The sequence below is a fragment of the Hakea prostrata genome, chromosome 2 (assembly GCF_041222555.1).
Source record: "Hakea prostrata isolate BN-2017 chromosome 2, UWA_Hpros_2, whole genome shotgun sequence".
Taxonomy (NCBI): domain Eukaryota; kingdom Viridiplantae; phylum Streptophyta; class Magnoliopsida; order Proteales; family Proteaceae; genus Hakea; species Hakea prostrata.
Genome location: NC_142601.1, coordinates 43,301,183 through 43,319,473, shown reverse-complemented (window position 1 = coordinate 43,319,473; position 18,291 = coordinate 43,301,183). Strand labels below are relative to the sequence as shown.

Sequence of the window (18,291 nt, the reverse complement as noted above, 5' to 3'; positions counted from 1 at the left end):
TTTTTCTTTGACAGACATCAGATATCTTGTATTATGAAGTATTGGATATCCCTTTACCAGAATTGCAAGGTTTGAAAACTCTAAAAGTTGCTTTCCATTCGGCTGTAAAGGATGAGGTGAGTGGAGAGTCTCAGTGGTCATACAACATATTACTTGAAGATTTTGTGTATCACACTGTACCCATATCGTTATATTTTCAGGTGGTCATTCATAGTATTAGGCTTCCAAAACAGAGCACGGTTGCTGATGTAATTAATGACCTAAAAACTAAGGTGACTGCTTGCATCATCTCTGATATATATATTTTTTTGTTTCCTTTCACTTTATGGAGGATATAGATGATTACTTTTTTTTCCCCATGGACTATTGACGCCCTTTCTTAGTGAGACCGTACTGTCTTTTGATTTATTGATTTAGAATGCTCTTCTCTATCCTGTAAAAGTGAGTCGAAGGTAAACATATTTCTGTGACATATCTGGAGCAGGTTGAGCTGTCTCATCCCAATGCAGAACTCAGATTGCTAGAAGTTTTCTATCACAAAATCTACAAGGTATGTCTTTCATTATTCAAATTGTAATGGTTTGTAGTGGATTAACACTGATATGTTTGTTTTCTGTGAAACAACCAAAGAACTAGATATCTTTGACCTGGAGAGTTGAACTGAGATTGCCAAGTTAAGTAGTTCATGGAGATAAACTTCCAGAAATAGGCTTTATGTTGTTGTAGCCTCAAAAAAAGTGAAGGCCAGATCTTTCAAATAGAACCAAGTCAAATGGACCAAGAAAGGGTTTCTTGAAATTTCAGTTATGGGATATAAGGGGGTTCTGCCATAGGCCTTGTATCTAGTATGGCCTCAAACAGAGCTGATTGGAAGGCAAGAGTCCATGTAGCCAACCCCCTTTAGTTGGGACAAGGCTTCTTGTTGTTGATGATGATGGATGTGCTTTAGATAGGATGGCTTAATAATCACACACAAGGTGGTTACGTTTGGTTTATGGGGAAAGGGTTTAAGTTTCAAAGTGTATCAAAGAAACTTCACTCGTCTTATGGAAGATGCATGGGATAATTTTTTTTTTTGAGATGGGAAACTGGGGTCTACAAGTATTAGAATGGATTGAAACTTGGACAGAAAATATGTAATAATACAGATATATGATCCCTAAGAAGCTTTATTAATGGGTCCTTCCCATTGAGGAGAGAAGAGGAGAAAAAAAAGGGGGGGAGGGGGCTTACTTACACATAATAACCATTCAAATCTAATTTGAATTTTGATTGAACTCTAACTTAAAATAAAAACCAGCTCAAAGTAGAAACTAAATGACTTAGACAAGGATATCTGAAACTGACTATATATGACTAAGTTGTGAGCTAACTTACATTATCAAACCAATTAAACTAATTCACTCACTTATTTTCGTACTTGGCTTAGACATGAAACTTTTGTGACCATAGAACGAATAACAGCCCAATGCCCATATCTATCATCCTTAGGTTGATTTCAAAAGAAATATGCCAATTCGTGATGGATCTACATCACATATTAGTGGAAATGAGCTTTGTGTTGGCTTTTGGTCTAAGGTGCTTTCCTTGCATTTGGCTCTATTAAGGGACCTAAATGTAGGTTGGAGGTGGAACTAGGGGATCTTAGTAGTTGTTATTTGTTTCAATTTTAGCTGGGATAGCTTAATATTAAGAATCTTGTTTATCTCTTACTCTTAGAATTAGGTTGCTTCTTTTTAATATTTTCTTTTGAATAGCATCATTTACAATCAGTAGTTATGCTATCCTACATCGGTTTGATCACATTTTTTTCAGTTCAGTTTATGCTTTTTTTTAATCTTGCTAGTTGCTACCGTGGATCCAGTGCTTGGTGGGTTTCAAATAAAGGCTAATGTGAATTTTGTCAGCGCAAGGAAGATTCCTTCTATGACCCATTTTTTTCTGTTCTGTGATCTGTTTGTAGTAGTCTCTAGCTCAAATTTTCAGGTTCAGAATTAGTCTAAATTTGTAGTTGTGGGCTTGTGGTCACTATATCCTGTTATGTATTTTCTGGGAATATCCTTGATAAGCACTAATAAATCTGGCAATCCTGAAATAAAGGAATTGCTGCATAGTTTTTGGGCCAGTATTCTACAAATTAAATAGATGACCTTTGGTACCATATCATAATGTGCCTGTTGATGCTAAATAATTCTTGAATAACATCTTTGCAGATCTTTCCTCCAAATGAAAAGATAGAAAACATAAATGATCAATACTGGACACTACGAGCTGAGGAGGTAGCTCTTTTTTCTCTCTCTTTTTCAATGTAGCATATCTTATGGAGCTTAATTTGCTGTTATTTATTTATTTATTTTATTTTGAATGCTTTTGGTGGGTTATACATCTATGCCTGTTTATTTGAGTTATACACAAGGTTTAAAATCTTTTCTCATCTTGAGGTTTCGGCCAGGTTGAGACCACCGAAATCTTGAGATTTCAACCAAATTCTTACTGAAACCTGGTAAAAAAATCTGCCATGTTTCCTTGATATGTTTTGGTGGTTTTTTTTTTTTTTTTGGGGGGGGGGGGGGTCTGTTTCTTCTTGGATAGTCTACTTTAAGCCTACAAGCACATGTCCGTGGTTAGTTTGACTAGAAAATAACACAAATTTGTCTTTTGGATTCGCAAATGCTTGGTTTCCTTTTTATTTATTTATTTATTTTATTATTTTACTATTATTGTTGTTGTTGTTGTTATTATTATTATTATTATTATTATTATTATTATTATTATTATTATTATTATTATTATTATTATTATTTCTGATAAGGAAATCATGGATGGATGCCAAGTACTTGGTTATCTGTGAATGAAAATGAGTGTTGTATTTTCAAGAAGCCAAACATGCTTGAAGTGTAAATTGAAATAAATAATAAGCCATTTCAATTGACAATCAAGCAAAACATTAAACCTACATTAAACTGTGCGTAACACGTAACTATAACTTAGCCATAAGTAATGAAATATCAAATACAACTTTGATTGATAGGATTATAAAACCAAAGAAATTCTTGACTCTAGACTATTAGAAGTTGCTGTGTCGGCCTTGTTTGATCGCACTGTAAGTCTGCTGGACTTGATGTGCATTGCGCTCTGATTGTTAAGCATGGGAATCCCATGTCACAAACTCGGGGAAGAACCAACCATATTCCTACGTCATAGACATTTATGTCCCATCATCAATATACTCAAGCTAACCCATCCTAGAATATGGGTCACCAAATTGTGATGTACCAACACCAGTACCCACTAATCCACTAACAGACGAATTTAATGTTGTTGTCGGGTACAGGTATGGTGGCTGGTGTGCTAGGGAGGAGAACATTTCATCATTAAATGAAGATCCAGTAGCACCATATGAGTAGGGGAGCCATAGTCGACACTAGAATACAATGGAGCAGGCATATACTCCCCCATCCCGATCAGCAGAGCATAAGGATTGAAATATGATCTACCATGCTTTAAGGGTGCTGTCAATGAAATATTATCATTGATAGGTGATGGAGATGCCGGTACCCACCTGATCTGGTGTCTATCTTGCTAATGCTGAATCCATTGACAGAACTTTATAATGTATCAATGTCCATCATATCAGTCTGTCTACAGGCTAGAACTAACCATGGACCATCTCGGCCCCTCGAGGAACCTAGTGGATGAGGGCCTGGTTTTGTGAGTCTTTATCTTATGTGCCATGTGTATACTGTGATTCCTAGTGAATTTGATGAGCCTCTGTGTGTTTGGGCAGTGGAACCACATAACGCTTTCAGACTCCATTATAGTTACTGCCTCCACCATTGCCTCCACCATTGTGTGCATCTCCTCCACTAGTAGCATCCTATCCAACATTAGGATCATGAGTCTGAGTCTTGACACTGACTAGGAGCATGGGTCCCATCTAGGTCTTGTGCCTGACCTGAAGGTTGAGCCTGAGTCTGTGCCCCACAGTCCCCTTCACTAGCCGCACCTAGGGCTGTAAGTGGATAATTGGAATCTGCTTCCAAATCTGCATTCCTATTTGTTTTGGGGTATCCAAATTCATTTGATTACTAACATCATGTGGATGTGGCAATAGCCCTTTTTGATTGACTAGGTATCTGATTAAGTTACTTGGTTGGATTTATTTTCTTATTTTTATAATTTTTAATTTAAGATATGTGAATATTTTTTTAGATATTCTATTACAAGAAATATGATGGGAAATCAATTAATGGAAAAATGTGAGGAAATTGAGACTAAGAGAGTAGAAGAAAGGGAAGCTTCTAAGTTCTCAAATTCCTACTTAAACCTCACCAATAAAATGGTAGATATGTCAATAGGTAGTAAAAAATTTGCATTCAAATGCATTTATACCCATCTAAGAGAATCTGCTGCATAAAATATAATTGTGTGAATACTATTGAAATCCGACTGAATCTGTCTGAAAACCTATAGGGTATTATCCGAATCTGTCTGAGAATAATAGGATGGGGATAGGGTATTGCCCTATCTGGTCCACATCTCATCTATTTACACCATACAAGCCCCACCTGAGGAAATGGACCAGTTCTCATTATCTGCTGTAGCAGCAGCTCCACCTATAGCCTGGAATGGTATAGCTAATGCATCCTGTGCATGTACCTGACCTTCATCAGCGATGAACTCATCAACAGCAACATCCACACCTACCTACTCAAATATATTATGGTCGACCCTCCGTTTTGGCTGATCCAAAAGTGACACACCTCTGTCCCTCACTCAATCCACAATCGAGTCTTTGCCATCTAACGCCATCTGTAAACATGGGTCAGATTGATGGTATCCCTATGCCTGTTGCCCTCTATACCTATACATATGTGCTGCATCTTCAATGTAATTTTATAATGCATGTGTGCTAGGTCATTAAAGAATTGGGAACCCAATATGTATTGCCTCTTCTAATGGATTGAAAAAAAGTGCTCCTGTTTCTTTTGCATCCTAGCATGGAACATGTCTTGGAGAGGACTTGGAAGACTATTTAAATTTCAAATATCATAAAACTTGTGATGTTAATTTAAAAAATTACAAAATAGTACCAGAATCACCATGTTTCTGGCGTTGTGATGCAGCTTATGTTTCAAATGTCTTAATTGCGTCCCTGAAACTCTTCGTCTACAGCCATCTGTAAAAATGGTTAGGTGATTATCAGTGACTTATTCACTTTACCAACTTATTTCAAATAAAACTTCTATTTCACTTCAGTGTTGCTTATAGACTGGAGGACACTACTGGGTTCCAACTCTGCAACAGCTTGGTTCAATGCTTCTATCAAGTCTATGTCCAACCCATGCCTATTTATGTATTGGTATTTGGGGCTCAGTTAGTACGTTGCACAATTAAAAATTTGCAATTGCATAATGTCATAGTCAGTTTGTTAATTAATGTCATATGAGGTAGATTGCTTAAATAACCATTACTTACCCGCTCTATACACTTAGATGCATAACATGGTGTGACGATCATTAATAATCTTCAGGAATGGGAGTTATGTTGTAGACTTTTTCCTGCATCGATTCAATGACAACATACAAATGTGGCGTCGTGGGCCCCTTGAAAGTGGAGTCTACCAAATGTAGGACCTCTATCATTGGTCGAACATTTTGACCACATTACTCAATTGTCTCCAGAAGTCATCAGATGCTGGTAGCATGTGCTTGTCTACCTTTGGTGCTAGATCCTTTCCATTTAAACCACTCCTCATGCAAACATAGATCTTAGTCTAGATTTCTTACACTGAAAGATCCTCAAAGCAATGGGCAGTGGCGAATCTAGTAATCCCTAATCACACTTAGTCCCCACGCAGTTCTACCTCATCAAATTTATGCTTAACTATGATTGCAAGCAAAGTTTCTCTTCTGCCTTGTTTTGGCAACAACACCTTATACAATCTTGATTTTCTCAATATCTTTAGACAAGAGGTCAATGGTATGTGCAGCACATGGTGTCCAAGAAAGGCTTTATTTCTTGTTGTCCTTGCAACATTTTCCCAGCCTTTTTGAAGTTACTACATTGCCCGTTACAATTTTGGACAACACTCATTCCAATCTCAATCACCACTGATTTCAGGACCATGTAGATGTATTTTGCACCCCGTATTTCTCTGGATGCATCCATTGATTTCAGTCCTCCCGTCGGAGTAAACAATAAAGTTGATGATGGACTTTCTTGTCAAACCAGTCTGTTTATCATGCATTTAGGTTACACCAGAACTCTCCGCAAATGGTCTGATCTTAGCATTCTCCTCATCCTCGAACTGTTGTGCAAGATATTCATTCATTAACTCATGGCCAACCTTAACATTCGACGATAGTGTCAATCATTGTCTTGTATTAGGGACCTATTCGTTGTTTGCTACAGCATCCACTTTGCTATTGACTTCCTTTGCATCCTTCATGTTCTTCCAGGCCCCATGCATCTTGAGCTGCTTCATCACCTTCTTTCTAAACACCTGAGAATTCCGCTGTATTATAGGATCAACTCATGGGGGCACTATTGGCTGTGGTGGAGCTCCCCAACTCTGAACTTCAATCTTGAATGATGAGCACTTGGTCGATTTGAAATTCTATCAATTCTAACAACCAGATCAAGACAAAATCAAGCCTAAAGTAGCTAGGCTTGGAGAAGACAAATCATGCAAACAAAATCCAACACTTGGGGGAAACAATGTACTTGTAAATTGTAGTAATAAAATTTAAGGGTATAACTTGAATGACAAAGAAACACCTACTAAGAAAGCCAACTGCATTAATAAAAAAACACTACGTTCAAATTAAACCCTAAATATCATGCCTAAATTAATAGCCTAAAGTATTATAAAATGAGGGAAGACCTTATAAGCTAAAGAGTAGTGTGAGTGTGTGAATGAGAGGGGAGAAATATACTTAAAAAGAGATGATAGGGAGAAGGAAAATATGGGAAGAAATAATAGAAAAGAGAATTAATATTAGAAGTTTAGAACAGGAAATGAAGAAATTAAAAAATTAGAAAAGGAATACTTTGAAGATAAAAGAGGCGAGAGAGAAATTGGGAGGAGAAAGAATAGAGAAATAAAGAAAGAGAGAATGGCAAGAAATAAAAAGAATGTAAAAATTGGAATCATGGAGAAAAAAGAGACAATATGGAAGGAAAGTGAGCAGTTGTTAAAGGAAAAAGAGAGAAGGGAATAGAATAAAAGTAATATAAGAATGTGGACTAGAATTTGTGGAGGAAAGTGAGGGAGGAAAGGAGGAGGAAGAGTAGGAAGGGAAGGGAGAAATATTTGAGATTTTGTGATCAAATCAAATAGAATAGAATAAAATAAAAAGTTTACAAAATTTTGTGATTATTGAAACAAATTGGAAGGAGACAATGCATAGGAGAGAGAGAATGAAGTATTTAACCTATCTAAATAGAGAAACTATCAATCCTTGATTGCTTGTGGGTCCCATGTGTACAGTTGGCTTGTTTTCTCTTGTATGAAAAAGAAAAAAATCATAAATACATTTAAGCCCCTCATCATAAAGGACTCCCTTGATGTTGAGAAAAATTTGAGATATTGATATCAAATTAAATAGAATAAATTATATAAAATAAAAATATCTACAAATTCCTAGGATAGTGTGGAACGAATTGGAAGAAGGCAATCCATTTGAGGAGAGTGAAATATGTAAAGAGAGAGTGTTAATCCTTGACTGTTTGTGGGTCCCATGTGTACAATTGGTATTTTTTCTCTTATATAGAAAAGGAAAGAAAAAAAAAATTAATAGGTCTGTGCCCTTGATCGTGAATGACTCCCTTGATGCTAAGAATACTCTTGGAAAAATTTGATCGGGTCCTTGCTTGCAACTGGTCCACTTTCAACCCATAGCCTTTCTTATCCCAAGAAGAATAATTGTGTATGGGTGTCCAAACAAATGTGTCTTTGTAATGGCGCATGTCTGCTTGGCTTAGAATCAAGGTACGGAATTTGGGTTTTGCCATGAAACCCCGAAACTTTGGCAAAATTTGGGAATGTTTTGGTGGAATTTTGCCCCCCCCCCTCAAAGTTTTGGGTGTTTTTTTTTTCTTCCGCTAAAAGGGTCATTTTATAAAGCGAAGAAGAAAAAAAAAAAAAAAATACAGCAATTAGAACCTTAAGAGGAACCAACCTCGCTCACACGTAACAAAAGTTGCCCACAATACACCTTTCCTCACTGGTTCCTTCTCACATTTGATAACAATTAACCCATTATAATTGGGCACTTACTGACATCAACTTTTGGTTTAGTGACACACAAAATGTCTAGTTGATGAGTCATTAACAAAAGTGTAAGAGCCCTCCTCCCAGACGCATTACCAATGCAGCAAATATTCCAAAAGAAAAGCTTCATAGTAACAGTTACATAGCAACACTGTCCTCTCCCAATGAGAGACTCTTATTTACTGTAGATAATTTCTTTAAAGCTGCATCTACTTTCTTGAATTCCTTTGCCATAGAACCCTTTTTTACTTGTTAACACTTTCCTCATTGCGTGAGCCTTCTTAGGACGACCAGGCTTTCGACAAGGAAAAACTACTTCCAATTGCAGCGTTCCATCACTTTCAAGCATGGCCGAACTCTGATGGGTCCCACTAGATTCCAAATCATCTTCCCTAGTTGCCACATCAGCCCCCATTGAGCTCCCTCTTAAACACTTCCTTTCATTGGCCGAATTTCTAATTACCTTCTTAGCTTCAGGTCCAACCAATGAACACCCCCAAAGAAAGGTTTCCAATTTGATAAGAACTCTTACCCCGTAGCAAGGACTTTTTGAAATTCAAATGAATTGGCCGAACCACAAACTTCATTCTTATCTGCGGGTCCCACTAGTGAATTCCCCTAAGGAAATTCACCAACTGATTTAGAATTCTTAGCCGCATCTAAGGATTTTTGAAATTAAAAAATGTTGGCTGAATCACTAACCTCAAATTCATCTAGCTGAACCACTAGCCTCAAATTCATCTTCGGGGCCCACATGAGAACTCCCCAAATGAAGGTTACTAGTGTGAGTAGAACTCTTACCCGCATCAAGGACTTTTTGAAATTCACATGTACTTGCTGAACCACAAGCTTCATTCTTATTTGCGGGTCCCACTAGTGAACTCCCTTGAGGAAAGTTACCAATTGATTTAGAACTCTTAGCCGCATCTAAGAATTTTTCAAATTCAAAATTGTTGGCCGAACCACTAACCCCCAATTCATCTTTGGGGTCCACTTGATAACTCCTCAAATTAGGGTTTCCAAGTAGTTTAGAACTCTTTCCCGCATCTAGTATTTTTTGAATTTCAAAAGGGTCGTTGTCCTGGGTATGAGACGAAGAAGACTAATTCGGAGAAGAATCCTTACCCAAATCCAAAACCTCATTAGCAGATAACTTTGGATTTAAAGAGGAATTATCTAAATTCCCATTGGCCGACGGAGAATCCACCAAACCTGCCTCCATTAAAGCTGCATGAACCACTAAAGAGGACGAATTTCTTTCACCCTCAACCTCCAGCGACTTTGCAGTCCTAATAGAAGTAGGACCTTCATTCTGAATATTATCTTCATGCGCCAGTTGTTGAGGAACATGCTTCTCTTTTGCAGAAGGAACATTAATAGTGCAATTTTGGCCCAAATGGCCTTCCCGATTACATCGAAAACATCTCTAAATAGCATCCTCATAAATCACCTTTTGAATAAAACTGAAAACACGTGTATAACTAGGTTCTAGGCATCCTATTTGAACTTCAGGCACTCGCTCTGCTTCCAATTCTAATTCCACTAGAATTCTAGCATAGTGTCCCACAAAACCTAGACGAGGACGACGATCTAAGGAAACCGGATGACCTACCGTCTTGGCAATTGAGAGTAATACCTTGGCGTGCCAGTATTCAAGAGGAAGATTAGAGAAGCGAATCCAAACCAGTTTGGTAGAAGGTTGGGGAGCATTAATGTTAAAATCCGGACGCCAACGTTGGAAATGAATCAGTTGATTGCCAGTATTCTAGACACCTCGTCTCCAAACTTCCGTCAAATCCTCCTCACATCTAAATTGAAAAATCACGAAACCCTTCCCCAAAGAATGTAAAAAAACTCCTTGTTTCAGTTTCCAAGATTTTGATGCCAGATCATGTAGAGCATCCATTGTCGTCTGACGAAAGTTTACCCTCCCAATCAAGGAGAAACGAAATTGAGTACGCTGCAGCTCATACTCAGTTTGAGGAATAACAATGCACCGATAAGATCCTGCCTGCATAGGAGATGGGAGGGAATCGATCTCAGGCATAATCGAAGTCCCTACCACCCCTGCAAAAGATCTCTCACTGTCCACCATCTGAGTGAAGCCATTACCAGCCTTTTTCGAAGGTTGCAAACGTAGAATCATTGATGCCTTAGGTGCACCATCTTTCTCCAGATTTTCTCTCTCCTCCATCTCCTCTCATTGATTCCTCTCATTGAGAAACTTGATCAACCTTGAAAGAATAAATCTACTCTTAGTTTTGGGTGGTTGTTGGGTCATTTTTGGCCTTTATTTTGGTGTCTATCTCAATTTAAGGCCAATAAACATACTAGGTCCTAAAACCTAACTTAAAGTGGTGCTTTTGATTGGCACATGCCCCGTTGTATGCAGAAGAATTGGAAATCTAGAACATGAAGTTTGACCAATGTAAATATGAATATTATGTTGGACAACACTTATATTTTCATTAAAATGCAATGACACATACTAGTGGAATTCAATATACAAGTTGTGTCGGGTTGGATCCATCCCTTGGGTCATGGAGCAGTACTTTGAATATTGGACATAAGCATGCCATGACATGGTACAAATAAAGTTATCCATGCAGTCCATCATTGGCATAACTAGTTGTGCTGGTCTTAATGATATCCAAAGATGGAGTCACAAATGATGCACCTGATCCATCTCCATATTCATGCAGACATGCTACTACAATCAACAAATGAACCACCATATGCTCCACCATATCCGTATAGCCATAAGCTTTGTATGGTACAACGCCTTAGAATTTTCAAAATTCCATTGGAATTTTTGAGATTTCAGTGAAATATATTGGTGAAATTACCGAATTTCACTGAAATCTGAGACACTTTGTTTTCGATCCATGTTTCGTGTCACTAGGTAGCAACACAGAAATTTGGCCCATTTTCTGCAATATTTCACCGATATTTCTTGCCATGCTTAGAATTGAACCCTCTTGACAATCGAAAGAAAACCGGACCATTTCACGTGTAAATTTGCAGATATTGAGTCCGGTAGTCTATATATCCTCTTAAGCTCCAAAAAAAAATTCAAAACCTGCAATTAGCATGAAAAAACCCAAGGTAGCTCTATTTTAAGTGTGTAAATGCATGCTTTATGCTCTAAGATCTCACACATAAATGCGCATTAGGAACATATATAGGACATTATCTTCATCACCACCTCCAAATGAAGGTCTCGCTGCCTCTTCAAGTGTAGCCCTTCCTCTTTCTCTACCTTCCTCTTGGTCTGTCCCCTTCATGTAATTTCTCACAGTTTGGCTAATCAATAGGGATTTTATGACATGCAACCACAATTATCAAAGTGCCAACTATTATTTGAGTCTAGTGGGCCCACCTCCCATGAACCTCAGGTGACAATGATTGCATGCTGTTTTTCTTTTATCACCATCGATTGGGGTACCATGTAGCTAAGCGATGTCACCTTTAGCTGACTGTGTAGCTGGCCTCTAGCTCTGCTCGTCTTGCCTCTATGAACTCCCTCCCACCTTCATGCCCCTATAAACTCTCCTTCCCTTACTCTTGTGAATTCCCTCTCCTTGCCTCTATGAATATCATCTATTACAGTTGACACTCACATATTGCATACATGAAACACTTTCATAACTCATTGGAAACACATTGATTTAATTTCTTTGAGAAATATTAAACAAGAATTCAGTTATCTTCTGTTTCCCTATCATAAATAAAACCATTTTTAAAATTTGTTTCCAAAATAAAATTGGCTGGCCATGAAAGGACATGGGCAGCACTTAAAAGACTTGTGGAAAGCCCTAGTGTTGCTTCTATAATTTTCAAAACCAAAATTGGTGTTTCCCCTTTTTATAGTGTGTCTTAATTTTCTTATGGGGTTACATGGGCAGCACTTAAAAGACTTGTGGAAAGCCCTAGTGTTGCTCTATAATTTCACCAGGGGCCCCTTTTTATAGTGTCTTAATTTTCTTATGGGGTTCGGCCCATGCTGTTCAACATACATTTTTCCATCACTATACATTACATTTATGAGATATATATATATATGTTTACATGTAAGAAAATACAATTTTCAAATTAGAGAATAAAAAACACATGTTGAAAGAAAAATTCGACCCAATGCGTTTGTAGATCAGCCAACGGTGTTCAATGTTGACTAATTTCAACATCATTGGACAACTTTTGAACATACATTTTAAAAAAATAATGCTTTAGAGAAAGGGCAAATTACATATAAACTCCCTGATTTTACAATCAATTACATCTACTACCCCTGAAGAAAAATCAATTACAAACGCCCCCCCTAGGGTTAAGTGATGGTGGCATCACCAAATAAATATTAAAAATACCAGTCTTGGCCTTCTTAGATTTTTATCTAATTTACTGGATCCTAAGGTTATCCTTCTAATGATGAACACAAAGCAACTTTAATCTAAAGGTCACCAATTCACAACCTTAATTTTCTATCGGTTGTGTTCATCGCTGCAATCAACCGCCTCGCCCGTTGGTTGCTGCCTAGCATTTGGCTTGGGTTTGGAGCCAGTTAATGACCTCACCAAACACCATGTCAATGTTCTCTTGGGTTCACCGATGAGCTGATGCAACATTCCAAGTTAGATCCGAATCCTCTTGTCCTTGTTGGAGCTCTTCGACGCAAGCCGGGTTACAAAGCACATCTTCCGTGCCTTGGTGTCCGTTGAAATCTAGATCCATTGAATAAACGATTTTTCTTCTTTCATTGAATAACAAAAGCAGCACACCAGTCCAGGTCTCCCAGTTGGATGGTTGAACTTGATTGTTCCTAGCCTAGATCTCTGTGATTCTTGATTTCTCTCATCACTGTTGCATCTTGAGACTTCCTTTCTCCAAACAAAAGGAAAAATGCTTGCAGCAGCAGAAAAAACAGGTACATTTTACAGAGTTTTTGTGTTTCAGGTGTTCTACTTTTTTCTCTTTTCTTTTTCTGGGTTGTTTCCTCATCTGGATTTTACTTGATTCCAACTGATCAAAGCAGCACCATTGAAGGATGGGGGTTGTCATTGGAGAAGAAATTCCAGTGTTCCTCAGGAATTAAATAAATTTTATTCTTCCATCTTCACAAACTGGGGCTACTAAATTTTCTTTTCAGTCAACAAAATAAATCTTGAATCTGTGACCTGAAAGCAATTGAAGAAACCGGATGAAGAAGACGATTTTGACGAACAGTTGAATTGCCCCGGATGAAGAAATTACTGCATTTGGACAGTTATCCTTGTTCAAGATTGCACTTGAATCGCGGTCGGAAGTCTTATTTCCCAACGGAGGAGAGGAGAGAAGTGAAGCCGTGAAAGGGGAGAAAAGAAGAGAGAGAAATGACTATAGGGTTTTCTTTATTATATTTAATATCAACCTTTGGATTTCAATTTGACCACTTGTTGTGCATCCATAAAGAAATGGTTTAAATAAAAATCTAAAAAGGAAGGGCAGGATTGGTATTTTAAATATTCATTTTGTGATGACATCATCACTCCCCAATCCTCACTCCCCAATCCTAACAATAGGGGGTGTTTGTAATTGATTTTTTTCTGGGGCTAATAGACATAGTTGATTGTAAAATCAGGGGGGTAATTTTCCCTTAGAGAAATGGGTTTACTTCAGAACTGAATAAAAAACTTCAATCTTGCTGTTGGGATGTTGAATCGACTGCAATCATGTGCTTTTTGGCGTTGTTTGATTTCCCCTTGATTTGAGGTCCATCTTGCTCAAAATAGGCAAAATCAAGTTTTCCCCTTCAAAATGGGGTATAGACAAATTTTCCCCCTTTTTCCTTTTAACAAGAGGATTCTTTGGTTTACCAAAAATCAAAGGACTGAAATGTTGACATATTGCAAGATTTCGAAATGTGGTTCATTTTCATTTTGACCATGGTTTCGTTTCGGCCAAGTCAAAATGACTGATTTATCCCAAGATTTCATGCCATGGTTATTTGTAACCATTTGACTCAAAATGCTAAATTTTCTGACTTGTGAGATGTGGACTTGGATGGTTGTTTGATTGTTTGATTGTTTCTTGCTGCATTAGAACCTTTGGGCACGGTACAGGTACCTCTTCTGAAGTAACTTTTTTTTTTTTTGGGAAAGAGGGGGGGGGGGGGTTTGTCGTTTCAGACACTGGGCTTTTATATATATATATATATATATATATATATATATATATATTTTTTTTTGGGGGGGGGGGGGCTTCAGACGGGGCTACTTAAACCTAGAGTTCTATCCTGCCATCTGTGACTTGAAAATCATTCCTTGAATGTCAGGAGACTTCATGGTACTTTTTTGGAAGTAGATATATTCCGATAAATTGTTATTTTATTTATTGCTTTGAGGAGGGCTGGGTGGTAGGGAGCCATTAGGAAAGGGGATAGATGAATGGATATGTTGAAATAAGGATAAATGAATGGTATTGTTGAAATAATCTGTTGAGGTGGAATAGGATTAGGTATTGCTTGAAATGTTTTTTATTCGGTATTTGAACCTCTCCAAAGAAGTTCAGAATTTCTTAAAGCCCCATTTCAAAATTTCAGCACTTTGGCACGCATTTTTTTGAAACAAGTTGAACATGGGCTTGAAGATTCTAATTTGATGTTTTTACTGCAGATTCCTGAAGAAGAGAAAAACCTTGGTGCCCATGATCGCTTAATTCATGTTTACCACTTCACAAAAGATACCTCTCAAAACCAGATGGTAAAAATTTATTAGATTGTGTTCAAACCATCATTATAGCATAAAAGTGCAGATATTTTTGCAGACTGCTAAAGCTTGTTCATGAACAGATGTTCTCATATTTAAAATTTTTGCTTTCAACAGCAGGTTCAGAACTTTGGGGAGCCCTTTTTCTTGATCATTCATGAAGGGGAGACTTTAGCTGAAGTTAAATTGCGTATTCAGAAGAAATTGCAGGTCCCAGATGAGGAATTTGCAAAGGTATCATTTTCTCGGTCTTTATTATTTTAACTTTCTACTTGGAGTCAGAGATACGTCTAGTGGATCACTTTTGGCTGCATTTGGCTTAGTGCTACCTCTCTCTGTGTCCTCCACTCCATCAGGTGGTGGTCGGGGGGTGATGAGAGCATGAATGTTAAGGTTCATATAAGTGTTAGATAACTGTCACAGCTGGATGTTGAAGTGGCATATGTGTGGATCCATTTTTTGCTGTCTTCCTCAACTAAGCACAATCTTAAACCATCATAAGTTTTTTTTTCCCGGGGGGGGGGGGGGGAGGATGGTATGTGGAGTTTGGTATATTTTATCATAAAAATAGTCAACAAGTCAGATAAGTCAATAATATTGGAACATTGATTATTTTGGGCACATCTAATACAGTTTCTTTACCTTGTTTCAGTGGAAGTTTGCCTTTCTGTCGTTGGGTCGTCCTGAGTATCTTCAAGATTCTGACATAGTATCCAGTCGTTTTCAGGTAGGAATATTTGTGGCCTTTGTGGTATTCGTTGCCTTCATGCTGCATTTATTTCTGTTGAGTTTACATTCCCCCCCCCCCCCCCTTCCCATCTTCAGAGAAGAGATGTCTATGGAGCTTGGGAACAATACCTTGGACTCGAGCACTCTGACAGTGCTCCTAAAAGGGCTTATTCGGCCAATCAGGTATCTGTTATGTGGTTACTAGAAGGGTGCAATAGTTAAGTGATAGCATTTTGTTACCACATTAGTGACTTGTGTCGAAATTTTGCAGAACCGACATACATTTGAGAAACCAGTAAAAATCTACAACTAGGTAAAAGTTGGTGAACCTCCACCAAAGCATTGGCTGAACCCTGTAGCCTCCAATGCATGTGTCAGTGTGAGAATGGTGAAGGTGAAAGCAACATGAGAGGTGATCACAGTTTCGAAAGGCCAGGATTTATTGGAAGGCTATGCATTGGGGTGGTCTCTGCAGGGTTCAGTTGTCGGTTTTATTGCCTATGTACTCTTTATTTCCAGTGTGGGTGGGGGAGAGACTTCCCTAGTGCGGTGTGTTTCTTCTAGCATCGGCGACAACCCCTGCGAGTTCGATTTTCATTTTTTCCTTTCTTTTTTGAAGTCCCCTTCTTGTGTGCCAGGTTGGTGGTCTTCTATCATCATTTCCAGTGTAATCTAGATTCTAGAAGTACATAAGAAGATTTTGCACTAGGGTTGTATACAGGGTATAGCTTGCTGTCATTGACATTTTTTGGTTTAATTCTGTTCTTTTTTTTCCTTTTTCACCCTCATTAGATATCTAAGGTGATTCGGGGGTTGTACAGTGGTTTGTTCATGCCGCTGATTCTGGCGTTTCAGTTTGTATTTAAGTACTGTATTCTCCAGTTCCTAGATTGGTTAAATAGCTTTCTCTTTCCCTTCCACCCCTACCCCCATAAAACTTCCCCAGCACTCCTTTAAGATGGTGAATATTGTCACTATGCTATACTGGGAATTGTCAATGTGTGGAAAGTAGCAAGCCAATTTGTCGTATGGTACGATCCTGCACCCAGAGCAGTACAGGCATTGATTCTTATTGATCTCATCAAGGTAAAGTAACGGTTCACTAATTTGGGTTTGGGTTGTGTGGAATGAGTGGAAGAGAGATTGGAGCCAAGCTATTTGCATACGTTGGCTACTTTCCACAACATTAGTTTTTAAGTAAAATGTAGAAGTAACCCATTGAATCTCTATTTTGTTGTTATGGTGGGGCGGGCGTCCACTTGGCATTGCCAATATAGCAGTTTTGAGGTTTTTTATGCATGGTGGTGGTTCACATTCTTGGTAACCCGGTTATGTTCTCTGGGTGTTTGATTTGGTCTATTATTTATTTTTATCATGATTAGTCGGTCGATATATTATAAAACCGTAGAATGATAAAGAGGTGGAGGTGGGGAATGAAGAAAGTGAGGCAGTGTTGATCGTCGTTTGTGGATAGTGTGCGGGACTGAAAGATTGATTTTATCTTATCTTATTGATTTTAGGGTGGAAATTTGGTTATTTTATCTGGTCCTGGCATTTTCATGCACGGATGGACAAGGAATGCCAATGACTACGAGTACCGTTTTACTTGGTCCGAAGCTCTGCTATTAAGAGGGCCGAGGTTGCTGTTTTGGAAGACGGTTTGGTCTGGCCAGGACTCCAGGGACGGTGAGGGCCATTCTCACTGCTATCAACGGATGGATGGCGGTTTGGAGGTGGCTGTTGCTTGTAAAGCGCTATCGCTCATCGAAGAATCAACGGAACGATTGAATCCCTATTTGAGTGAGGCGCGCAAAGACATTGGGCTAACGCGCATCCGGCTTCTTGTTTGGTGGGGGCAAGCACTTGGTAATTAGAGTGGGATGCTTGTGATGTAGTTGATATGATAGGAAGGAAGGAGTGATACGGAAGGGAATTTTATGCCAAAATAGAGGAGTGAGAGAGAGATTGCTTTACTTTCAACAGCTCGCTGATTCGTGGTTTTGATTTTCATTCAGTACCGCATTTGTTTTTTTTGGGGGGGGGGGGGTGACCTTCTTGGCTTAGTCTGTGGCCCCCTTATATTCAGGGTCAGGAAGGGCCTTGGGAGTTGAGAGTACAAAGTGAAAGAGTAGGGTAAAGTCACTGAAGCTCAGTGAGATCCTTCCACCGAGCCAAAAATTGGAAAATCTGAGAATCTTGGAGAGCTCTAACTAGGCTGAGTACCCTCATTGTCATGAGGAAATCACGACACTCAATAGAAGAGGGCACATCCAAAAGGAACATTAAAGGCAAGATGAACCCGGGAATCAATAGGGAGCTGTATTTTAAAGCAACTTTACTAGAAGGCAACAAACCTCTCTTTTGCAGGAAGAGTATTGATGCAGGCAGCATTGCAATCCATGGCGTTGTATCAAATGCAGTGTCTGAAATTTCCAAAGACAATATGTGCAAAAATAGATGTGATATGTCAAAGATTTTGGAATGGTCAGCCAAACAAGAAGAAGCAATTGAACTTAATTGCATGGGGCAAATATTGCCAGCCAAAAG

At 38.5% G+C, this 18,291-nt stretch overlaps 1 protein-coding gene across 7 annotated transcripts in view; it reads left to right on the top strand.

Annotated features, from left to right (window-relative positions):
• Positions 1 to 16,417, top strand: part of LOC149024404 (ubiquitin C-terminal hydrolase 12) — a 43,836-nt gene extending 27,419 nt beyond the window's left edge. For 5 of the 7 annotated variants that reach the window (XM_089144663.1, XM_089144661.1, XM_089144659.1 and 2 more), the window contains 9 exons: positions 15 to 116; positions 201 to 272; positions 485 to 550; positions 2,214 to 2,279; positions 14,923 to 15,009; positions 15,133 to 15,249; positions 15,668 to 15,742; positions 15,841 to 15,927; positions 16,016 to 16,417. In XM_089144663.1, coding sequence (XP_089000789.1) covers positions 15 to 116; positions 201 to 272; positions 485 to 550; positions 2,214 to 2,279; positions 14,923 to 15,009; positions 15,133 to 15,249; positions 15,668 to 15,742; positions 15,841 to 15,927; positions 16,016 to 16,057 — 714 coding nt within the window. In that variant the 3' untranslated portion in view covers positions 16,058 to 16,417. The remainder of the gene's footprint in view (positions 1 to 14; positions 117 to 200; positions 273 to 484; positions 551 to 2,213; positions 2,280 to 14,922; positions 15,010 to 15,132; positions 15,250 to 15,667; positions 15,743 to 15,840; positions 15,928 to 16,015) is intronic. The other 2 variants (XM_089144662.1, XM_089144660.1) reach the window with 1 other exon arrangement.
• Positions 16,418 to 18,291: the final 1,874 nt, after the last annotated feature.